We start from the raw sequence: 26,052 nt of genomic DNA, 5'->3' as shown, positions 1-26,052 counted from the left end.
ACCTACCTACACTTCACCCCGATATCAGACATCAGCTGCCAGTCACCAGAACAAACGCCCTACAATCAGCCCACCTCGCTTAAAGAACTTCACGCATGCAAACACAAGCAGGTCTGCAGGATAGTCATACAGTGGTCTGGCTATGACAGCCAGAACCCCAGCAAAGCCTCCGGAACAGTCACAGTTTGCTTATACAGCTGCAAGCTGGATGATACAAATTACGAGGACATATTTCTGAAGAACTGGCTTGTGTTAGTCCCTCTCGTCCTTTTCCTTCAACAGACTGTTTTACTTTATTGCCTGCCATTTATATTTTGTCACAAAACTGGGAAAAGCAATAGATATTATCTATTGAATGCCCACATTTCTAGCAAAATAAAAGAGTGGAAGTCTAACACTAATTCAGATTAACATGTTTGTGAATACTAGGGGGGGTGGTAAAAAAAAAACAACACATCACACTGCACAGCTTACACTTGCATTTGCCTCCCAAGACCCAGGCACACATACTAAAATATCGCTTCTACCATACACATGCAAGGAAACATAAAAAAGCTTTACAGTAGCCACTAGCAACAGTCTTCATCTGTCAAATATGTCTCCTATACATAAATATTTGTGCTAAAACTTTGAGAGACAAACTGCCAACCGAATACAAGCAGGCTTACAAGCAGGTTGGGTTGAAGCATGTATTATTGTCAAGGAACTCCATCCTGCTGATTCCTGCTGACTCCAACACATTGATTTGCCTGACTGCCGTTTGTCTCTGCCTGGTCCAGAAAGTGTAGGTTTCTTGCAGTTTCACACACACACACACACACACACACACACACGTTGCTTTAACAAGCATAAGTGTTTAAGTTCTCAAATAAAAAGCACTTACAGTAACCTGGTACATAGATGCTTTATTTCTGGCATTAATATGGTCTGTATTGTATGTGAGATTCCCTTACATAAAAGTTTGAAGTACAACAAAAACTAAGATAAACAAGGCATTTGTTGCACACACATTATGTCAAACTTAAATCAAAAAATATGGAGTAATATGTATTTAGGTTTCATGCAAGTTTGGCTGCTGCATGTACAATCTACTTATAAACTGGAAGAAATGCAAATGCACACAACATTCAAAAAGTAAAAAGATGCCTGACATATGAAAGATTAAAACCTTCCTGCTAAAGCAACAAAGTATGAGTTAACTAAATGATCCAACCAATACTACTTACCATAAATCTATGCTTAAACTTGCTATAGGCAGTTTTGGTGATACCACTTCTAGAAAAAAAATCATCCAGATTCTAGATATTCACACTCTCTTAATGCTTTGTTTCTTTTTTTTGTGAGTTAATTGCCATCTCCAGCGTCAAACGCTGCTGTTAAATCCATTCTGGTGATGCCCACCTAAATCTAGTACTGCCAAGAATTCCAGTTGCTTCATCTCAGTTTTCATAGGCGATGGGTATTTTCTGATCCATTGCTTGTATAGGATTCCCCCCTTAAAATGATGATGTGAATTAAAAACTGCTAAAAATGTTTACGTCTATCTTAACCAGGCAAATATTTAATATCAAAAAGCTCCTAAGATAAGGATCGTATAAGTTTTGACATGTTTAAAAAAGTGTAATAACCCATTACCTTCCTTGTGCCACTCATTGCATTAAAATTTTCCAGTAATAAAATTATTCTCTACCATTTTTGATATTAAAGTGATAGGAATACTTTCCACACCCTGCATAGTACTGGTTGATCTCATAAAGTTAACTAGAGAACCTGACATCATTTTTGTAATTTTACATACAGTGCATATGATGCTCGCTCTTTCCATCTCTCATAGCAGCAAGCCGATTCTGCCACTATCTGTAGCAGCACACCCGGGAGTGGAGAGGAAGAGTGTCTGAATTATAAATAACTAAAACTACAGTGTACAATTCTATTTACCTGTCAGTATTTGTTGATAGCACACCATTACAACTTGCTTGAAATTAACTGCATAAAAATCTCTACAACAAAAGCAAACCAAAACATTCCTTCAAAAATAAAAGACATAAAATAAGTGCAAATACCTAAAATAGGCAACTAAAGCAACCGTTGTGACCTGTATACCTTTAAATAAGGACAAAGATTTTTCATAAATAAAAGAATGTTCTCTTTGTTCTTCAAATATTAAGTAAGTATATAATGGTCCAACTTAAGTGCAGATACAATTGTTTTGAGATCCAAGGTGCCAAGTTTGGTGCTTTTTGTTTTTGTGTTGGTTTTTTGTTGTTGTTGGTTTTTTTTTAAATAAAATTAAAATGCATTAAGTTTTTAGCTCCTATGCAGAATGAAGTACTCCTGGGTCATATACAGGATGCCACCATTCCTTTCTAAATATATTTAAACAAGGTACAGGAACAGCTGCTGTATAATACAGGTATACCTTGTAATTATTTTGTAGACCAACGTGATTTAAGGGTTATAGTGCAATTTTTATGTAGATGTAACATACAGCATAGATTTGTACACTTCACCACTGTAATTCTTCTGCTATTCCATACTTTAAACTTGTCCTTTTTTCATTTTAGCTGTTTTAACAGGAAACAACGTTGGCTTCTAGACAACCTGCATACATATAAATATCTACATTTAAGCTTCAAAATGAAAATAAATTATAAAAACAGACTCCTTTCCAATTTACAAAATTCCCCATTCCTACATACTGTACAATACATTCAACAATCATCTCATTTTGAGATTTATGAAGAAAATACTGATGCTTTACACTAAAACCTAATTCACCCCCCTCTGCCTACTTCTAGTACCATTTGCAAATAAATATATTTAACACTGTAGTTAATTTCATTGTTTTGCAGCATACCAAAAAATTAGTAGTGCAACTTTCTATCTTTCCTTTACACTCCTTTCCATCGTGTTTCTTTATATACTAGAAAAACGCTACATAAGCAAAAGCACATTCAGTCATGTATGTTACTCATTTGGAAACCAGTAACAAACTATAAACCTACTCTACTGAAAATGCACTAACAGAAAAAAAGCAATGCAAGTCAAACGAATAAATATGAAAAATGGACCTAAAAACTATGTGTTGTCAGTACTGCAATGTATTTTATCATTCTTTATCATATTTTAGCGTGTTACTTTAATATTAAAGAAATTCATTGCAGAACTGTTTGTATTATCCCTTCGTATAGAATACAAGAGCTTCATGTTTGTTCTTTGTCAGTCAGAAGAAGAAAGGAGGCTTTCAGGTAGCTGTGAGGTTTCCCCTAGCAGACTGTCTCAAAGTAAAGACTTAATTCAGAAGTATTGTGCTGGAATTGCCTTCAACATTGTGTCAGTTTCAATGGAAAGAAATGGTTGTCAGTTGCAGTGACCATCACAGTATCAGAGCCCTTGAAGTGCTGTTGGTAGCTGTGTATGTGCTCAGATATCTTCTTGCTTGTTCAGTCATGATAAGCTGATCTTCTGTTTTTCCATAAACAACTGCTTCCCATTCACAATTTGACTGCATAAAATAAAATTAAGTTTAAAAGATTCTTTCACCTAAAATACTTGAGCAATTCTCATACAACCTTTCAAAGTAACAATAAATTAATGAAGTCCAGCAACACTGTATTCTACTGAGACAGATTCAGTTCTACAACACAATACATAAAACCTACAACAAAGCTCTCTTCCCACCCCTTAATCCAGCTCCCCCAGTACTGCATCTGTGTTACGCTTCAAGTTCTAATACACAAAATTAAAAATTCTCTTAAAAAGAGACTAGTTCCACAATTGATACATAAAAGGAAGTTAATTAAGTCATCTTCTCTTTGGATATCTTCCCCTTTAAATGTGCTAAGTCCAACAGGCAGAAAAATAACTATTGACAGCTGTCTGGAGATACCAAGGCAGGCAAAATGGTTTGGCAGCTGAAAAAGAATACTGTGAAGGACTTCACTGAACCAAAGTGACAGCTGTGGAAGATAAGTCAGGTGTTTTGGGAATATATTAGAAATGGTAAAGGAATTATGAATAAATATAATGAACGGAAGAATAATTGAGCTACTAGTCCTGCTTCGTCTATGAAGCAAACCCTGCATGTTTACATGATTTACTGAATCTCAAGCTGATTTGTAGCAGCTCTAGATTGAACCTGACACCAGCAGATTGGAGCATAATGAAGAATGCAAGATTCTCTCCCTCCCACATTCAGGTAGAAACTGATCCGAAGGACCAGTTCCACATATAGATGCAAAGAGAAAATTAGCCATTTGAGTTTCTCTATAAATTTAGCAGGACTTGATTCATGGAACAGTCTCATGGTTAGAGAGGCCACTAAACTGAGAGGCAATTTCTCAGGAGAAAGAGCAGAAAGAGTTAAATAAGAACGTTTGTGTGAATATAGGATGATTAAGCTCCTCTTAAGTATTCTTAAAAGCATAGTTCTGGGTCAGATATATTCACCTTTGCTGCAATTCACAGCAGTTAATTCTTTTTTTGGAATATCACAATTAAATGAGGTTTGCTTTCTTCTCATAAGAAAGGATCAGAAAGTAATACTGTTGTCTCTGTACTTAAAAACACATCATTGTTAAAGCATTTAAGTGGGACATGGAATATCAGGCACCAGGTGCCCTACCTTTTTTAATTAATACAGACCTGTAGATATTTTGAGAAGACACAAAAACTTCATACATTAACTTCCTATGAAGCAAGCTGGAACAGGTGCCAAGTCAAGCCAAAGAGAATCTCTCCCTAAACCTGGTGGTCAAGCCACACACAGAGGAAAACTAGGTTCCATGGTTTTAACAGTATGGAAAATATACAGATGTACAAGAACAGGCACGTTACAAGAACAATTACCAAACAGAATGTGGATGAACTCTGCTTAACCCACTGGGCTTATTATGAAGAAAGCACCAGTGAAATTTGAGAAACTTATGTGCTAGAGAAGTTTAGTTTGCACCAAATCAAGTTTTCTTACTGCTAGACTTGGGTACCCAAACCTGTACTGTAGGTCTAGCCAGATTTTTTTCCCCCACTGTCCTGGTTTCAGCTGGAATAGAGTTAATTTAAATCTCTGAGGCCACTCAATGAAACATCAGGGTTATATTTAAAGAACTTAGTATGAATAAACACTTGATGGACAAATGAACAACTTAGAAGAAATAAGGATCATGGAAACACTGACTGAAATTAGAGCACTGACTTGAACAATTCTAGACATTAGTACAAGACAAAAAACAAACAAAAAAAATCTTTTTAACCTGCTGACAAAACTAACAGAATTCTTTGCATCCAGACCTGAAGAGCTTTCTCCATTTTGACATTTTTTGAAGCACATGCATTCAGTTTCTTCTTATTTACTGCATTTGCTGTGTTTGCTGGGTTTGTATCCTGTTTTTCTGATGTCAGGTTACATCTGTTGTCATGTATTTCCAACAATGGTATCATTAATAAAGATGTGGTGTATGCATTTTCTGACTATTGACAAAAAAGAGGGTAGGGAACAGGAATAAGAATTAGTATTTAATTTAAATTTAAAACAAAAAAAAAAAAACCAAAAAATCTGCTGTGATCAGAGAAGCTAAAATCTAAACGAAGCAAATACTATCAGAAAGACCCTAGGAAAGAATCCAAAAAGACAAGGTAATGAGTAATATATGAAGAATTAGCGTGGTCTATACTGGGATTCATAGCCAATACTGAGCACAGTAAAACGAATAGCTGCTAGCATGATTTCGGCATTACTGAGTAGACTGTTTCTTTCATATAAATCCATGTTTCAGCTGATTACATTTTGTTAAGAACAAGACTTGATAAAGTGGTAACTACAGAGCAATTCTAAAGAAAAAAGCTTGCAGTTCACTTCTAGTACAACCCTTGTAAAAGTAAGCACAAGGAGAGTGGAGTAAACCAACATTAAGACCACATCAGCATCAGGGGGAGAAACTGGTTTAAGAACTGAAATAAGCACTGGATTGATCATTCCAGAAAACTTTATCTGCTTATAATGTTTATGGAAATAAAAAGAAATTAATCCAGCTTCGCTATAGCAAAGCAGAAGAAAGGTATATGGTGATTTTAGAAAGCTAAATTAGAGGAGAGTAACAGCAGCAATATGTACTTAGTCACTTTAAAACCACCCCACTAAAATGTGTTAAGCTACCTTTACGTATTTATTCTACCTCAGACCTTACTCCTAAACTTACCATCACAAGGACTCATATTTTCTACTTAGGGACTGGTACATTTTTCTTTCTTAAATCAGATACTACCACTATCTCTCTTGCTAAGAGCAAATATTCCTGCTATACCAGCACCCGTCATTAAAATGGAGGAAAAACAATTTTTTCCCAGTCCACTGCCTTTAACGTACCACAACATCATAGTGTATCTTGGTTTAGCTTAATAACCTGAACATCAGTGATGCACCATATACCACGCCATAACAAAACATTACTAAGAGAACACTGGGCATTTTGCTTCGGTTTTGAACGGCTGCAGCTGCTCCGCACAAGACAGAGACGTTCCCGGGAAGCAGGCAATTCCCACTAGGTGGCAGGGCACCTGACCCCCAGCAGGCAGGCACAGCCTACCGGGCATTTAAGAAGGGAATTTAGAAAAACAGCTACAATAATCAGAAAGGGGTATGATTTAAGCACCTGTTCTTTTTAAGGCCTTTAGCTCCTACCTCTTGAATATAACTCTGTACTTGATCCAAGAGTCACAGACATTTACTCTTACAGAATTAAACACGTACATACATTCAAAACTAGATTAGAATAAAGCTTTCCTTCAAATTACAAGACTAAAGATTCATCTATTCAAACAATCCACTGCAAAAATATTGGGCTACTTTTTAAAGGAATAAGGGACCAAAACAGCCCCATATCTGAACTCTTGATGCCTTGGTTGTTGAGGCAGAAGTATTCAAACTCCTTCAGGCAGAGGAAGCCCACAAATCTCATCTTCTACATGCTTGATATTTCTTAAAGTATCCCCCTATTATGCGAAGAGCAGAAAAGACAGACATGCTGCCTACTATGCACTAGGTATCTTTAGAATGTGTCTGCCACACACATACACACACACACATCCAAAACCCAGGGGCAAAAGCCATCTTCCTGGTGTATTACAGACAGCTTCAGCACGTCACATGTAAAATCACAGAATTGTTAGATTAGAAAAGACCTCAAGATAATCAAATCCAACCGTTAACCCAGCACTATCAAGTCCACCACTAAACCATGTCCCTAAGCACCACATCTACACATCTTTTAAATACCTTCAGGGTTGCTGACTTAACCACTTCCCTGGGCAGCCTGTTCCAATGCTTGACAACCCATTCAGTGAAGACATTTTTCCTAATATCCAATCTAAACCTCATCTGGTGCTGTTTCCCCTTATCCTGTTGCTTGTTACTTGGGAGAAGCAGTAGTCCCCCATCCAGGCAGCTGTAGAAAGCGGTAGGGTCCCCCCCCTGAGCCTCATTTTCCCGAGGCTAAACACCCCCAGTTCCCTCAGCCACTCCTCAAAAGACTTGCTCTCTAGACCTCTTACCAGCTTCATTGCCCTTCTTTTGGACATTGTCCAGCACCTCAACATCTTTCTTCTAGTAAGGGGCCCAAAACCACAGCATTCGAGATGCAGCCTATGTTAATATTCATATACTAAAGTTTATAGGCAACCAGCATGGAAGCAGTTTGCTATAGCAGCAAATCTGCAAAGCATCCACATTACCAGTCCTGCTCTGAAGGCCTGAAAGGAAGAATTCATGCATGAATTCAAGCCCAATGTTCAAGTATTGCTTAAGTATTTAAAGTATTTAAAGTAGTATTTCAAACTGAAGGTGATATTCATTATCTAAATTTATGAATCTAGCTTCAATCCAGACACTTTATTTTCGTTGAAAGAATGAAAGATACTCAGTTCTATATTAAAATTGCTGCCACTGATCCTCTTCTGTAGTTTAACACTTACGTGTACATCTAAACTATTATCTTCTGTGAAGAGCTGGGCACCAACCTCTTCTTTTTCCCATGGATCTAGGACCAGTGATTTTCTGACTCTTTTAGAAGAGTTGTGCTGCAATAAACATTTTGCAGAGAAAAACTGTAAAATATTATTTAAAAGCAGTTATTTCCTGTTTGAAATTACTATTGCAATGTTACCTCCTGCTTGCAGCTTTTATACACAGTGTCATCTTCCCCCTTGAGAAATATATCTGTTCCAGTTTCCTCTTTCAAAACTTCCCTAATGTCTTCCTCCAAGAAGGCAAGTGGTTGTGACTAAGTTAATTAAAATTGGAAGAGAAAACACAGGAAGTCCATTAGTTGCTAGTTTTTACCATGTTCTAATCTCAGCTAGTATAGGCCAGAAAAGAGATCTTGCAAAGTATAGCAACAGATAAAAGGATTTAAGCTATTGCAGTTAACAAGTACAGCTCAACATTTCAAGGCTATGCAGATTTTTAAATTCACTTTACTACACATTATTTCTAGCCAGATAAAATACATACATGCACACAGTGCCTCAAAAAACGCAAGACGGCACTGAAGACAACGTGCAAACTACTTGTTTGCATTTATTATCAATGGTTATCCACTGACAAAAGAGATAAAAACACTTTATTACATACTAAACACATCCCTAAACACAAATATATGTGTGTGTGTGTATATATGCATACAAACATACTAAAAAACTGTACTATAAAAGTATGACTGTTGTTGGGAAAGGAACTTATATCAATCTTAACACAAACCTTTGAATAAGACATTTATGGTCCTAAGTATAGTTCAGAATTTCACAGAAACCATACAGATGGCTCCTTTGTGTACCAACAGGAGAAGAATTCCCTTAAGCCCTCAAAATTTGATTTTGAACAGGACGTTAATAGTGGACAGAAACAGGAATGCCAAACCACTCCATTTGCATAGTGAGAGACCGTGAATCTATAGGGTAACACAGATGGTGCCAAGCCCTGTGGCAAAGTCTGAGCTACCTTCTGTGTTTGCAGAAAAGAAGTAGTCAATATGTATTGGCTGGAATTTTTTCAGAACTTGAAAAGCATATGTCTACTGAATTCCAAAAGTTATTATGCATTAACATACCTTAGCTAGGCTAGGAAGAGAGCAAAAATTTAATTCATTAGGGAAAGGAAAAAAAAACCCTAACATAAATCCATAGCCAACCAAAAAAATTCTTCTGTGAATCAGAGAATCTGAATCAGAGAAGTAATAAACTGCTAAAATAAGATTTTGATTTTTAGGATGAAGAAAATTAAAGGCATCACTCAATTAAGCCCCTAGGAAGGATAAACCACTTCCAAACACCTTTCCATCAAAAAAATTCTCAAAATACTAGCATGCTGTGGTAAACATCTAGTTTCAGTCCTAGCACCATAGAACCACCAAACCCAGAAAACAACTCAGCTTTTAGATAGTCCAGAGGATTCAAAGATAATGCAGTTTTTCAAGTCAATGTGAAAGTTGCTTAAAACAACAGTTAGTCATATTCATCTGCACCAGTCTGTTCTTACTAGATTATCCAGTAGGAGGACCCACACCCATTCACTCTCTCACTTACAATATTTATTTTGAGAAAACAGAATGCTAAAGTATTAAAATCTCAGACAATGTTACCACCTCCTAAGACACAGTGTTAGCAAGGCTAAACAAATTTAAAACAACTCACAAATGTGTTTAGGAATACCATAGATCAAATTATTATATGTACCAAATGCCATTCAAAAAGGCAATGCCTCCATACTACACAGGATACTAGTCTAATGTACAAAATCTGAAACATTTTTGATTCACATTCTAGCTGTTCTCTAGGGTAATATAGAATGTCACTGAAACTGCAGCACTGTTACAAAATGCTTTCTAAATCATGCTGAGGCTTACAATACCTCGAAAACAAGAGAGCATTAAGACTTTTAACAAAGAAGAAAATAAACATTGTCATTACATACCGTAAGTTTGAGGGGACCATACTTTTTTTCCTGAGCAGCCAAAGCATTTTTAAAAGGAGTTGGCGTCCTTGGTGTTGAACCCAAAAGAGATCTTCTAATTGTGGGAGTTCTAAAACTATTCAAGCATAGAGAAGTATTCATACATGCATTTTAATATTTTACTTTATCAACAGTAATGTAATAAAATGAATCTAAGAAACATTTTAAAATACTTTAATTTATACAACAGATATCACCACCATGAATCTGAAGGTATTAAGATCACCACAGCGTTACCCCAGGTATATTAAACTTTAATTGGATTTTGTTCAGTATTTTAAAAAATGAAAGATTTTAACTGTGTACAAATCGCTTTATGTTAAAAACAGGAAGCCAGTTTATACACAAGTATTTAAGTGTTAGGGGTTTTAAAACTCATTTACAGTATGCACACAAGCAGACTAATTTCTCAATGTTTAGAAAAACTTGGGTTTTTTGAGCAACACCACCAGATGTTTAATGTAATAATCCTACCCCACATTTTCCTTTTGCTCTTTTGGTGTCATTTCCTTGTGTAGAGGAGTCGTAATAAGAACTTTCTGCCCACAGATTGGAGTTGATGTAAATGCAGGATTTTCAAGGTTAAATTGTTCATTTCCAGAGCAAGTGTTGAAAAACTAAGCACAAGAGACAAAAACCTAAGCAACCTTAAAGGACAAAACTTCACCACTGTACTAAGCAGTACAACAAAAAAAATTATGTATATATCTGAAGGGCTTTTACTGACAAATCCCAATAAAACTTTTCTTGACTTGATACTCCAAGACATTTGCAATATTTATCACTGAAACCTTGATCTTCTCCTTAAAATCTCTACTGCTTAATTAGGTCACAGAGACAATTGGTCTCTATTATTTGCATGAGAAAAGTGTGAGCTGAGACATAAGTCACTGCCTGCCCCCCCTCCCCTACACCATTAGTCTTCAAAACAGAGGAAATAGGTTATTTAACTATTTCTGTGTAATATATATTCCCTTATGCAAATGTTTTAAGAAGTTTTTGGATATACTTGTTTTGGCCACAATGTATGACTAGGGAAGAAAGTACTTGTAATTTATAACCCACCTACTGCTGTCTTAATGTTTAGCCATATTTAAAAATAAAACTCACCTGTGATGGAGAAAATGGTAGTGTTTTCACTGGTGTATGCTTTAGTGCAACACTGATGGCATCATTACACAAGCCATCATTCAGTTCATTAACTGGTGATTGCCCAACGCGCAATCTCTTTTTCTTTCTTAGGATAGCAGGTGGCGTGCTGAACTTAGTTAAGTTTGGGGTTGTTGGAAAAACTGCTTCTTCCTCACCAGTGACGCTACTGTGTTTTTTGCCATCAAGCACAACACTGACATTATACTGGCACTCAGCAGCCACTTCATTGTGTTGAATCCTCATTAGTTTTACTGGAGGTGGCTTGACAGGAGATGCAACAGCCTCTGAAAGCTCAAAACCGGTGACATCACTCCACACTACTGGATCCTATAAGTCGAGATGCAAAATACTCAGACACTAGCAGGCTTATCCAAGATTATTTCACAATGTCCAAGTCAATCCAACAGCTTTCTACCTCCAGAAACTATATACTGAATTATTGTCACTACATCTTCCACACAATCCTAAAACACTGAATACTTTAAACATTTTTTTAAAACAGGTAATAAAACAAATCCCTCAGTGTGGGTGAAACTACAGACAAGTACAGAATAAGGTAATTTTAAGAGTAGTTTACACATATTCTGTAAGTTGATGTTCCTAAATAAACATTCATTAGAATAAATACAGACTTACAGATTCAATAAGCTCTAGTGTCTCTGCAAATTCTGGAATGGTTTGTAGAGATGATAACATTGTATTTGCTTCCACAGTTGAACACTTAGGTGGTGAATTCTGCTGAACAGATGTGCCATGGGTCTCATCCATGCTGTAGAACTCACTTGTTTCTTCCCCAAGGCTATTCAGCGTATTAGACACACCATCTTCCATGACAAAACTTCCAGACCAACAAGGCAAGTTTCCAGCTTGCTAAAGAGTACAAAGAAACATGATAATCTTATTCAACTCAGAAACTGAAAAGAATCAAGCATGTGACTGCAGGGAGGAAAAAAAATAGTAGTATGTGGAAACACTAAGCATAACTATTCATTTTTGCTTTTTCAAACACTAATTATCTGTTTGCATTAATGCAGTTAGTCTTCTCCTTACATTAACATACTCAGCATTCTCAAACTGTTTAAGATTTTTATCTTATGTCTCATTCATACCTTATATATGCTTATAACTTAGATAATTACAGGTTGTATTAAAAATCACCTCTGATGCAAGCAAGTTTCCTGTGTTCATGAATGTCAGTGTATTACGAAGTCATCTGCACTACAGAACATAGGTACATTCTAAGATTATAAACTGTTTCCAGAATGTGAAATACTTCTTGTTTGATCTGATTTTTTCTTTAACACGGCTTCTGCATTGATAGCGTACTTAACTTCTAAATGGCTATCCTGTTTTAGTCACCTGCTTAATACTCAAGAAACAAATTCTAATTTTCACTGGAAATCCAGAAGGCAAAGCAGATTCCACTAGATAAGCAGAACACTGTACTTTTTCAAGAGAATGCCAGAAATATCTCCACCACACGAAATGGGAAGTTCACCCATAATCTAAATTAGTGATCAATACAGCTGGGTTGGTTAGGTGTCTGATGTTCACAGCCCCCTGTCCCTGGGAAAATAAGTGACTGTCATCTACAAGTTTCCCCAATTCCACTGAAGTACACTTAAATTTTGTGCAGTGCAAATTTATATACTGTTTGTAGTGTCCAAATGTGGATATTAAGCATTGCAAGCACTCACATAGAAGTTTGACAGAAATATAATCTACAAAACATTTTGAAATCAAACAGGGCCAAACCTATTTAATTTTCACCTTTCTCTGTTGAACAGAGGATCAAAATTGCTGATCTATAAAACTAAATGGCAGTGGTATCAACAAACATGGTACCTCTTGAAGAGGATTAAAATCCTGGGTCTTAAGAACAACTGCCAAATTGAAGGTCATATTTTTGCTGTTTCCATTTTAGAAAACTGCACTAAAAATTATTTGCCTCAATTCTAATAATGCAGACTTCGTTTTACAACCCAACAGCCATAGGTTTGATTTTAGAAGGTTGGGTGAAAAAACACCACACAAAACCAAACATCCATTATTAAACTGCTGAGGATAAATCTCAGTAAAGCATATTCAAGTATTTACAGTCCTTACAGAAGGCACTCGTTTTCTTCTGATTTCATTCTCTGCTGACATAAGTAGCAATTCAAGTTCTTTTATTTTCTTTTCTTTGTCAGGATCATCATCAATAAATGATTGCTGAAAAATTTAAGAAAGAATCCATTACTATTTTCCACCTCCACCACCCCTCCACAGCAAAGATTCTGTTATAATATAGCTACATTTTTAACAGAAATCCACGTATGGCAGAACAGTGCTGTTCAAGCTGTATCATATTTTGTAATCCAGTAGTCACTCGCAAATGAAACAACTCCAGCAATTAGAGGAGATGGATCTGATGTAAAAGTGGTATACAAACTAGTATTTTAACAGGTTTCTAATATGGCCTGCAAATGCTCACTGTATTATAGCACTTTTTAACCAAAAGTCACTCAGTTCTATCTTTAATAGAAGCAACAACGTTGGCACCTTGGTAGATGTGTGTGAGTTTTCATGTGCTTTCTAGAATTTTGCGTTATTTATCCTCACTAAGTGTGAAAGTGTTTCAAATGAACATTTGCTGACAGAATGTCTACCAAAGCAATCCTACCACTACTATCAGAAAAAGAAATCAACTATTTGGTTTTGCTTGGTTGGTTTGTTTTTAACCTCCTTAAAACTTTCTATTATTGCTATGAATATAGGTAAGTGAGGATACATAACACGAGTTTCAAAACTAACTATACTCCTCAGTTTAGGAAAGACTTCAAGGAGCAGAAAGTATCTTATACTTCTCTGTATAAGGCAATCCGGAGTGCCAAAGGCCATATGAGGTTTTGTTATGATTTGTATTCTTATACTGAGATCAAGGAAGAAAATGCAATATGAAACAGATGACGTGCACAGGGAAACTTAAGGTTAGGTACAGGGTTCTGCAGAATACCTCCAACACATCTAGCACAAACAAAGTAAGTATTATTCCCCACATCAAAATAATTTTTTTACTGATTTCAAATCCACAGAAATTCTTCAGGAAGTCATATTAAAAACCAAGATCTACATTCAGTCTGCAATACACGAGGAATTTCAGATATATTCTAAGTGAGACCAAAGGAGCAAAAGAAAATAAATATATCCAGTTTTGGGGTGTTTTCTTTTTTTACAGTTTCTCAATGCTTCAGCATTTAGAATGCTGCAAAACAGCATCTTCAACTGACAGACAGAAGTTTATCAGTCAGAAAAAAATAAAACCTATCGAGAACAAAACCGCACAGCCGCTAAGTATAAGTCACAGTAAGTCATTTGAACTGAGTCTTTCAGATAGGGTTGTATTTATTACACATATAAAGTAGTAAAATCTTGTCTTTAAATCTCCCAGAAGCTAGGCAATATTAACAGGTTGTAATTTTTACGGAAAGGTTTTACTAGTAGTGTGTTTTAAGCCATACTTCTGTCAGAAATAAACACAACCACTGTGCTTCTGAGATGTATAAAGACATCTCCTTTTTTGCTACCTAGGACTATCAATTAAGCTAGCAAGCTTACTTACAGAGGAATACTTACATAAAGTTAGGTGAATGATAAGACTTAGAGACATTTTTGAAGTTACAAGTTATTAAACTCTTCATTTTACAGCATAATACACAGTACATTCTCTTCATTTACAATGCCCATTAACAATTTACCTGAACTAAGTTGGAAGAAGCCGAAGCATGTTCTAGACAGCTGCCTTCTGGTGAGGCATACTGGTATGCTGGAATCTAAAAAGACATAGATCATTTTACAAACCCTAAAGAAAAGGCAGCTATAAAATTATCTCTAGTTTATTGTACATAAACTATTTATTATGGTTTACAAATCTTAAGTTACCATAGTATCACAAAAATACTCAACAGATCTTCAATCTTTCAGATTTGTTTCTCATTCTAAACCAAATAAATTATTTGAAACTGGGAAATACTAATTATTCTGGATTTTGAACTTACATGTGTCTGAACAGGTAAGTAAAATTGATTCTGAGTGTGCAAGTGTTCCATAGTCAGAGAAGGTTTGGGCTGAAGTTCGGATGAACTAGCTCTTTCAGATTTTATACCATCTTGTAAATATCCTTCCTGTTCCACCTTTCTTCGCATTGTTGAATTCCAGTGATTTTTTATCGAATTATCAGTCCTAAAATGCAAGTGTACAACAGTGACTTGTTTCCATATTTCTAAGCAGGGCATAATTACAGGGTTTGTACAGTAGGTGAATCCAAAGCCACAGATCCAGAAAGTTCCAGCAGCTTAGACTGAAAATTCTATTATCAGTGGGATTTTGGCATAATTACTAGGAAGCTACTCTCTTCAAAACTTCCTTCTATTAAACTTCAAGTCTGCAGGAAATTAGAAGTAGCAAAAGTAAAAACCTTGGTTCTGGCTATTATCATGAGTGAAAACCTTTTTTCTTGGATACTTGGAATAACCATGCCTTCTCTATCACTATATTATTTATCCTGCACTACAAATTTGCAGAACATGATGCTAAGACAATCACCCTACTGTCCCTCAGCATAAGGGCACTGTGGCCAGCGCTTGCTACTGGAAGACATCTCATCTAAAAAAAAAAAAAAATTACAGCCGGCATTCCCAGCTCTGAGGTTTATGTGCAGCTTTATGGAAGAACATCCCACTACCTTGTCGTGCCCTTGATCTTGTACAGGGAAAAGTAGGCACGACAGAAGACCAGTATCCATTGTCACTCCCTTTGGAAAGAAAATGCCTGCAGTTTAACAAGCAGGCTGAAATCACTTTTAGCACTGGACAAGCACTAAGGCAAGAGTAGAGTATGAATGCATTAGTTTAAAACATTAGCATTATTACTAGGCTTAGAGAGATATATACGGAAGTAAAAATTGCTTTAAGCTCCATTCTTCATTTAAGCTCAATTCCAAGGATTCCCCTTTTTCATCCCATTAGATTATTTACAAATCTTCTAGATCTAGGATCCAATCTTCAGCAGCATCTCATCTCAGATTTATTTTCAGCAAGTAGTGAATTAGTAATGCCTCTGTCCTTAGAAACTCACCTTCCCTCTCTGAAATTCTATTAAGATGCAATTCATTCCCTCCCCATCCCTCCAAAGGATTTCCTGTGATGTCCAATTTTTAAACACATGTCTCTAAAGATTCATTCACCCAGCACAGCAACTGCTGACATTCCTCAGGCACAGTCACCTCCCTGAACACACAGACTGAATTCAGAGAGGAACAGCTTAACGCTGAATTTCAATTAACAGTACAAGGTAGAAGAATTTATTTCATTAAACTCCTTATACACTAAAATTTTGTTTTCCACAAGAATATAAGTTGCAATCACACTTGAAACAAATGTAAGGAGAACAATATACACAATTCATTCTTAGACACTGTATGGTAACCAACTAGCTTTGCAACGCATGACTCCTAAGCCTGAACTTTTGAAGGTTACCAAGATCTTTTTTGAATGTCCCTCTTTAACAAGAAGTGTTCCACAAAAAGAAATACATCAGAAGAATTTCTGATCTTAAACCAAAAACAAAGTCACCTCCAAATGCATATTAAAAAAGGCATTTTGATACCAAGTCATAGGATGTTAAGGCATTCTTCTACTATTACTTGCAGTTACTCTCTTTAGGTCTACTACACGGTTTTTTTGTAAGCGATCAGGAGGATTTTTGAAGGAACCTGTTGAGTGTACAAGGTCTTTTTATTGTTTCATGGCTTTTCAATAATACATAATCAAATGCAGATCTTTAAAAAATTCAGTATCTATCAAGATAAAGATGTTGTGACATAAGTTCCAATAGATGCTCTCTGACTAACAAATTACACTGTAAAGAGTAGCGCGATGACCACTTCGCATATTCCAGTATTTAACACAAATAAGAGTTGAAAAGCACCTTCCAGGAAGCAGTTTTGCTATTTCAGCCCATCGATTTCCCAAACGCTTGTGAGCTTCATAGATTATTCTGTCCTCTTCTTCTGTCCACGAAGACTTTTTTACCTCAGGATTGAGATGGTTGTGCCATCTCTCTCTACATTGCTTGCCTATTCTTCCTTTCAGGTGCTTTGCGATTAGAGACCAGCGTTTTGGACCATACTTCTGAACTAATTCAATAACCTGGAACACAGATGAAAGCATGTTGTAATTCCAAAACCTGATTTTCCTAATCAAAGTCTGAGAACACACATTTTAGAACAGGATTATAACAGTCAACTTGATAAGATACTAGGCCTAAGGAGGCAGACCGTGACTTGGGGTTTCAAAACTCAGTTTCAAGGAATCAAGAAATTACTATTAAGTCCAAATTCACTATGTTTAGAATAAAAAAAGTATGTACCGATAAAAACATTCGTTTGGAAACTCCCTTTCTGTCACCCATTCCATAAACTGACATTAGGAAAGAGCAAAAAAGAAGCTGGTAAAGATGCTTGTATGAGTTTTTTTCAACAAGATATACATATGAGAAAAAACCTACACCATCCCAGCCTCCATCGCATTTTCACGTGGTTTTACACTTTAGCAGCTTTTTCTTAAAAGACTGATGAGAACTGTAAAAAAATACAGGTTAGGAAGACCATATTCATAAGCTGACAAATGCTAGTTTTAAACATCTTTAAAAAGTTTCAAACAGAGAGAACGAGCAGATAATTTGAAATACCATATGTGAAAGCTATATGTGCACCTCCCTACAGAGCAGTCCAGGTTTTACAGGCAAAAAGCTGCAGCAAGGATTAACAGAGGTGGAAGGGGAAAAGGAGTCTAACGCACCATTGCCAGCTTCTTTAACAGTAAAGTATGAAATAATTTCCCATTCACAACCCTCTTCAGTCTGGTGGGTTTGAGGAACAAAAGATGTAAATAAGACCTTTGATCTTTAGCTATAAGATCTCTTTTTGGTAAGCTAGAGTAGTTCAGCTAGCAATGTGAGCAAAGAGAAATGAAACACCTGAGCAGACTAGACATTCCATCTACTTAAGAACAGCTGCAATTTTTTTTCTTCTCACACAGCATAACATAATTATCTGTGTCACAAGATGCATCAGACATCATCTTTGTGGGGATGAAACCTAAGAAAAAGTACATATTCTTAGCAGTCAGATGCCAATTTTATTACACTAACAGTACAATATCAATTAATTTTTATTACCCTCTGATCTTCTTCTTTAGTCCAGGGACCTTTAATCAGTTCTGGGTTTAGTACCTTCTGCCATCGATGCTGGCATTGAAAATCTGAACGATTCTGAAATAGTTTTAGAAGACCAGTGTAGCTGTTAAACTCTTGAATACATAAAACTGTAAATATTAGCTAGCCAGAATTATTAGCTTATTACAAATTAAAACTTATCCAGACCTTTGTTGTAAGTATAATTACATTCTCCTTATTATTTCTTCCATTTGCTTATAAAACCTTTTCTCCAGAAAAAACAGCCTTGCACAAAGCTCTAATTACTTCAATGTTCTTACTTTGATTATCAAATTCAGAACTTACTCTTCTTTAAAGAAAAACTTGGAATTATTTTTGTCCTCATTACTCCACACCTTCTCTGAGCTTTATGTGATTGACATGCTTTTGATATTATCTATAACCTATATAAAGGTTATAGAAGGAAAGAAATTTTTAAAGGAAGTATTTTTTCTTGCAAGTAAAAAAGTAATTTTTTTCTAAGTCTTGAATATATTCTCAGCTCTTTACTAGAGTGTTAAGAAAACAGATTTATATCAAGTTTAGCTAACATACTAATTAAAACAACACTGCTTTCTCTGCTCAGGACAGATGGTGCTTTTCTGCGGCTTCACTAAGGATTTTGTGAAATATTGTTCCCAGTTATGAAAGAGAAGTAAGCTTTCACTTAGCCTCCTAAAAACTGTCTATATGAAAGTTTAGGACTCTCAGGGTTGCTCCAGCCCTTAGAAAGATGCAGATAAGAACCTGCCCCAGCACAGCACACTAGTATGCCTTTTATAACACTGGGACATAACTTACTCTCTTCAGTGCAAGCTGCTGGATAGCAAGTACCAATTTCAAGGTTTTGCTGGGCTTGTGTACCAAGTAAAGGCATTACCATGCTAAGATGAAGTTAAACAAGAAGCCAAAAGACTGTTACATCTAAAATTATAATTGATCACAGTACCTTCAAGTTAACCACAAGTAGATACTGTATGATTAAAAGCACACTAGAGTTTGTTACAAAACATCATCATTTCCTGGTGGAGACAAGCCGTAAGAGACAGACTCAGTATAGGACAGCTACTCCCATTTTTGATGAAAGAAAAATTTTGGAGTTCTGGCCTTTTAGTATTTTTGCCTTCCAGACATTTCTGAAATCATGACATATTTGGGGGAGAAGAGCAAAAGCAAATGATGTGCCAAAACAATAAAATTGTTTCAGGTCTGCTTTAGCCATGATAGATTGAAAGATAATACAAGCTGCATTGTCTCAAGAGAGTCACCTTTAAGCCATCTTTGCTTTTTTGGGCAGAACAGAAGGGAAGGCTTACTTGTGCCAGGCCCAACAGTACAACAGGGTTCTGAAAAACATGGTAGTTTGAGTGCCTTTACAAGCTAGCAACTCAAGATACACTTGGTTTTCCTAGCAAAAGACCACTAGTAACAAGTTAAGTGGTAATTATGCCAGCCTGTATTATTCGGCTTTGTAATTTGAACACAACAATAGGTTGCCCAGAGAGGCTGTGGAGTCTCCATCCACAGAAATATTCAACACCCAACTGGGCACTGTCCTGGACAGCCTGCTCCAGCTGATCCTTGAGCAGGGAGCTCAGACTAGATGACCTTAAGATGTTCCTCCCAACATCAACAATTCTGCAATGGGCAACCTGATCCTCCATACATGTTTTCCATGATAGCTGGGGAGTTTTTTTTCCAGCCTCACTTGGGTCCAGTTGAACAATAGCTTTCTGTCGCCAGAAGCACTTGTTTTCAGCTGGAAAACTTATTAAACTAAACTGTTAGATCTGTTAAATGCAACTCCATACTACACCTGCAGATCAATATCACCAAACATGTTAAACAGTTTTCAATACAAAATTTCAATACAAAAGCGTCTTGATATCATCTCTTTCTCCTCTGCCATTCACTCATTTCACTGCCTTTATGGAAAGGGATAATGTGCATGTAAAGAACAGTGATTTGCTTGTGCACTCCTTAAATGTACAAGCTTTGAGATCCTTCCCTGATACCTATACTTTGTTACCTAGAAAAAAAAAAAAGAATTAGAAGCACCACAGTTGCACATACGTGATGAGAACAATGCACAGTAGTTGCTCAGCATTTCAAGTTTAATTCAAGTGTATTTTTACCTAGTTACAGAGGAATTTCATACAACCATATCATCTCACTCAGTATTATAAGAGCCACAAAGGTGGGGGGGGGGGGGGGGGTAATTTTTTTTATTTCCAATATTTGAATATTCAATACCACTTCTAGGTAGTGATTCCAGCCTTAGATTCTAGCCATGTTTTTAAAGTAGGCATTTACTAACATCTAATCAGAAGAGAAACATATCATTGATTCTAGTTGTAGGTATTTTCTACCAGTGCAGCTCATACAGCTGAGGAGCTATCTCATGTTTGAGCCAACAGCTCTTTTACTCATTCCACCTGACCATCAGAACAGAACAAGAAATTTTAAGTGTCAGTAGGAAACTTCCAAGAAACCCACTAAGGTTCTATTCACAGCAACTGAAGACATCATTGGATGGAAAGACTTACATATGTTAGGGAAGCAGAACTTACCCTAATAAAAAAAAAAAACCCAACAAAAAAACCCCCAAAAACAGACAAACAAAAAACCCAACAAACATCAAATAAAAAAACCCATCACCAATCCACCCTCCTTTTTCCTAAGGCGTTTAAGAAACTGATCCTGCTCTTTTCATGGAATCTTTCAGATGCAACCCACTTCCCTGCTTCAAAAGCAACCTGTGAACTGTAGATGTAACCACAAGTGATGCAAATCAATAGGAAGCAGGAATATATTCCAGAATGAAAACAAGTAGTCAGTGTGGAGAGAAGGCATCAATTATTTTTGATCATTTCAGACCATTACTTCAGTCCCAGCCTGAGCTGATAAGGTTCTCTAGGGTCTGAGCTAGATCTCAAGTCCAATTTACAAGCATCCTTTAAAATATTTTTTATTATTGTGTGTTTCTGATTTCTGGTTCACCTCATTTCCAAAGTAGACATGACCAACGTAAATAAATACTAAAAGGGAACTCAACTGAAACAGAGAATCAACTTACTTGTAGATGACTAGCAATGAAAGCCCAATCATCTGTACCATTTTGTTCCACCAGCTTCTTTAGCCTTTCATCCTGTTAAGACATAACCTCAGCCAATAAATGTTACATGGTATCCCACTATGGTACTAAATAATAACATATTTCATGTGCTACTAATATCATATAGGAATGAAACTAAAGTAAAAAAAAAAGATACCTCCTCACGTGTCCATTTCACCCTGTTACATATCTTCTTCAAACCTTTCTGCTGTGGCGCTTCGTAGTCATGATCCACATATAGAAGGTCATAATCTTCTTCACTGCAGAGTAAAACAGAAGAGTGAAGAAGGCAGAGTTTAAATTAACTCTCAGTAACTTACTTTTCCTAGCTACCTGTAGCTTTTTCACAGTCTGTACATATTGTTCTAAAATGACATACAGAATTTGCACAAACATAAGATCTGCCTCTAGCAGTAGCCTATGTTTACCACGTCAAAGGAACAGAATTAACTTTAATTTCAAGGCCACATACTGAGATACAGGCAGATAATTCACGCCAAGACTTCAATTTGAAGCAAAAGCTACGGTTTAAGATCACGTTTTTGTTACGCATCTTTATTTTACACAAATGAGCTTATACGATAAAGTGGTTTGCTAGTCTGCAAAACACATTCATGTTCCACCTCCGTAACTCAAACAGCAAACACAACAAGGGTGCCAAATCAAATCTCAAGTTGACACTAGACAAAAGCAAAAGGGTTGCCTCAATGTTACAGGAATTAAGAGACAAATCTTTGAAGACAAAAAAAATCCAGCAAGAAATAAAGACCATGTCAGTGCTGAGTCTTTAAATTAGGCGTCTGAGGGGCGGGAAGCCAGGTCAGACTCCACGTAGATGACACTCCATCTACTGGAGAAGTGCACACTTCACAGCCTTGAGAAACAAAGCCTTACTAACAAGCAGCACAGGGAAACGTTTCATGGAAATATCACTTGAACTTACATGTCGGTGAGTCACATTAGACAGCATAAATTCAAACACATGTGGAAACCTAGGGCCTAACAGCAAGATGAGAAGCTCCTCTCCATTGGTTATAGCAAAGACATGAAGAAGGGATTCCTATCCAAGTACACATCTTGCTTTAGAAGCAGTTTCACACTGCAGCCTTAATTTTCCCTCCATTTTGTTATTACTATAAAAAGCATGATATACATAACAAATTCATGTTCAAAAATAAATGTATTAGTTCTTCTCTGCCTTGAAAATTACTTCCATTTTTCAACCAAAGGAAAAAAAAAATCCTTTCCCTGTAATGGAATTAAGCTGTGCTGGTATCCTAAGAACTGATTAGATGGCGGATCTCTATGTTATTTTCCAGAACATGCAATTCACCCATTGCTGGTGAGTGCTAATTCACAGCATGCTAATCAGCCATTTATGTATATTTTTTATTTCCCATGAAGTGAATACGTTCTCTGTGGCCAACATGAATATATGGTCATTCAAGAAGAGCACTGCTTAACTGAAAGCATTATTACAGGACAGTGTGTATCCAACTCTTGCAGACCCAGTCTATTTAACACTGCTTCTACATCCTACACCGCATGTGGATAGATTTGCCCTACTTGCCTTCATGATGCAGTAGAAATAGTTAGCGATATTTAAACTTATTAAACTTTGTGGAGCCAGCGAAATACAAAGCAGTAAGCTTGTTGCAAGTACATGAAGAACTTGCTGACCTTACAAAAAACTAAGCTGTAAACTCAGTGATTGTGAGAGTTTTGCATTAAGCAGCTTAGGACTTAAGAAAACAGAATTTAAACTCACAGGTAAATTAAGAGTTCTCCTCCCCCCCCCTATTTTTTGGTCTCTTATTCACAGGTTCTCAACAAACTTCAGGAGTGTATCTTGATTCTATAATCCTATTTCATACCAATCAAGCCATACAGTTTACTTATAACTAAAATTTGGCCTTGTGGTTAAGACCTTGTCCACAGTGTACTTACCCACTGCACAGCAAACTCGTTCAAGAACAGAGCCTTCAGTTACGTGAAGTCATGGGGATTTTAAAAAGAAGAGGAAGAGCTCCGTGTATGTGGCAGTGGTGCTGATGACAGCACCGGTTCTAGACAACATGGGGTCCCTGTCGCAGCGGCGGTTAGGAACCCTGCACTAGGAATTCTCCAGCAGTACACAAGTCCCACAGCCAGACCAGCACAGCCTCTGGCTGCCTCTGTGCACTTCACAGGTGCGAGGGGCCAGCCAAGCGGATGCTAACCTCTCATGCACCTTGATTCCACATGAATAACCATTTAGTCTTCAGTCTTGTTTAGACTAGTACACCAGTAGGTTATAAATTAAATATACATGAATGGTTCGGATTATTAACTCAAGCTTTTGGTTAAGGAGAAAAGATTTCCAAACACACGGGGTTGCTATAGTTCACTTGACGATTCTTTTGGAGTTATGAAACTGTGCTAGAATACTGCACAAAGTGGAATGTGGCCACCGAATAAGAAATCTAGACCAATAAAGTAATTATTTCATGAGTTCTGTGCTACCTGTCTTTGCAATCCTGACGAGAGCCATTAAGTGCAAAATTAAGCTTCCAAATGCAAAACCCAAGAGCAGTTTAAACAAAATTAAACTTAATTCCATTTGGTGCAAAACAGTTATACTTTCTCCTTACTCCACACCTAGATTAACAATCTTGAAATCACCTTTGTATAAACTCCTATCTCCAAAAGCGAATCACTGTAGTTATCGTACACTGACACAGTATTCCTCTAGGGCTACTTATCTCTAACCAAACGTTCCTCTGCTATCCACAACCAGCTGTATTTTCAGTTACAACTCCTAAGCACTCCATAGCCACGAGAGTTAATACAAGCTAAAGCTTTGCAAAGATGAAACTATTGTTTGCAATACCATGCATGAAAGTCTCTTAAAACCACAAAATGCAGATTAGGAGTAACAAGAAACATTCTCCCTCTAAGCTGATCCTTGGAGATGCTAAGTATAGACAGCTCCAGCAGTTAGCCTCTGCAAGCTAAACCCATTGATGAACCTTTGTTCCTTACGCAACTGGAACACCAAAGCATTGCTTTCTTGTTTTAGCTATGGTTTGGCAGAAAAAGATTAACTTACAAACTCTTTTCATGTCACAGGAAAATGCAGCAGCAGTTTTACAATCTGAAACTTTGAAACCACCCCCAATTCCATTAGAAGCATGCAGTCACAGTAAACCCGAGATGCCATAGGTAACTCACAGGTTAATACTATCCACTAAGTACCCTTTCCTTTCTCAGTCCTCATCCTTCTCTTACACTTCTTTATCACTTTTCAGAAACTGATTCTCTATTTAGGACAGAAATAACTATAGCAATGAAACAGTTCTCCAAAACCCACCTTCTGAATACAAAGTAAAGACACACCCATTTTCGTATCAATAAAACAAAAGATGTATCAAAACCATCTGGGGCTGCTGCAGAAACTCTGGAGGAAAACATTCGCTCTCAGGAAGATTTCGGGCTAGATCATAACATCCTCAATCAAAGAATATGCCAAATCAAAGAAAGCAGGTGCATTTAAGATACTGGAAGAATCAGCAGCCCTGAACATTAACTGAACAGCCCCAAACCATGCATCAAGGCTGTGCCAAAGCCACTCGGGAGGAAAAAAGCAAGAAGTATTACTCCAGCAGAAGGAAAGTAACCAGCAAAGCTGCGGCTGAGACAACACAGTCGTCACTGGCAGGCCACAGAAAAGAAAACCTAAGGAGTCGCTCGGGTACGCTGCAACAAAGATGGTCTCAGCGAAAGCACAGAGGTGAGAGCGGCCGCTAAGCGAGAGGCGAGACCCATACTCGGGAGCGGGTGCTCGTAAGGCGGAGGGCGGGCGGGCAGGTACCTGTGCGGGCGCCCAGCGAGGGAGGAACCGGAGGGCGGAGAGCGGGAGGCGGGCAGTGACACCCGCGGCCGGGAGGTGGAGGGAGGCCGAGCGCCGCGCCAGCACGGCCCGGCGGGGGGGGCCAGGGGCGGCGGGGACGGGGCGGGGCGGCGGCGGCACCTGGCAGGGATCCCGGGGCGCGGGGGGTACCTGGGCGCCGCCGCGGAAGAGAGCGGCTGCCTGGGGTGGGGGGGGCCGAAAGCGCGGAGATCCCCGCCCCGGGGCCACACTCACCTGCACGGTCTCTTCGCCATCCTCGGGGCGCACCATAGGGGGGGGCCGCCACGGCAGCGGGGCGCAGCGCGCAGCCCCCGAGCCCCCGCCCGGGCTCCTTCTCTCACGGCAGGGCGGGCGGGGCACGGAGCGGGGCGCTGGCGGCTCAGGAAGACTCGAGGCGGGTAGGGCTCCTTTGGCAGCCCCCTCCTCCCCGCGGAGCTTCGCGGTACCCGCAACGCCCCGGCGGCCGCCCTCAGCCCCGGCCCGGCCCGGCCCCCGGCGCGGCAGCCATGGCTCGGCCTGGCCCCTGCCCGCACGGACGGAGCGCGCAGCGGCCCCTCTCTCGCTCAGCCGTGCCTCCCGCCTCCTGTCAGAGCTGCCGCGGGCGCCGGCGGCGCTCCCCCGCTCCGGGCTGCTGCGCTG

General features: G+C 38.1%; 1 protein-coding gene across 2 annotated transcripts; it reads right to left on the bottom strand.

The window, feature by feature from the left end:
- Positions 1–885: 885 nt before the first annotated feature.
- Positions 886–25,970, bottom strand: MYBL1 (MYB proto-oncogene like 1). Of its 2 annotated transcripts, XM_055800328.1 has the most exons (16): positions 25,648–25,970; positions 21,682–21,784; positions 21,486–21,557; positions 18,374–18,466; positions 17,123–17,343; positions 15,193–15,376; positions 14,893–14,967; positions 13,262–13,366; positions 11,792–12,025; positions 11,114–11,482; positions 10,478–10,620; positions 9,965–10,079; positions 8,160–8,276; positions 7,969–8,073; positions 5,290–5,469; positions 886–3,505 (listed from the first exon to the last, which is right to left on the bottom strand). In XM_055800328.1, exons 1-16 carry the CDS (start codon positions 25,665–25,667, stop codon positions 3,377–3,379), a joined length of 2,265 nt encoding a protein of 754 aa, XP_055656303.1. In that variant the 5' UTR covers positions 25,668–25,970; the 3' UTR covers positions 886–3,376. The 2 variants fall into 2 exon arrangements, with proteins under 2 accessions (XP_055656303.1, XP_055656302.1); XM_055800327.1 differs by lacking the exon at positions 5,290–5,469 and having other exon boundaries at positions 25,648–25,806.
- Between the last annotated feature and the right edge of the window lie 82 nt (positions 25,971–26,052).

Source organism: Falco peregrinus, chromosome 3, assembly GCF_023634155.1.
Source record: "Falco peregrinus isolate bFalPer1 chromosome 3, bFalPer1.pri, whole genome shotgun sequence".
NCBI classification, from domain to species: domain Eukaryota; kingdom Metazoa; phylum Chordata; class Aves; order Falconiformes; family Falconidae; genus Falco; species Falco peregrinus.
Note: the sequence above shows the minus strand (reverse complement) of the source record. Positions and strands in the feature narration are given on the sequence as shown.

What these genes read in the sequence shown, in the direction of transcription:
- MYBL1 (XM_055800328.1), bottom strand. Translation starts at nt 25,667, where the DNA reads ATGGCGAAGAGACCGTGCAG. An exon ending in TGAAATGGACACGTGAGGAG is followed by an intron (nt 21,558 to 21,681) that starts GTATCTTTTTTT and finishes ATGTCTTAACAG; the next exon opens with GATGAAAGGCTAAAGAAGCT. An exon ending in GAGCAAAAGGAAAATGTGGG is followed by an intron (nt 10,080 to 10,477) that starts GTAGGATTATTA and finishes ATGCTTGAATAG; the next exon opens with TTTTAGAACTCCCACAATTA.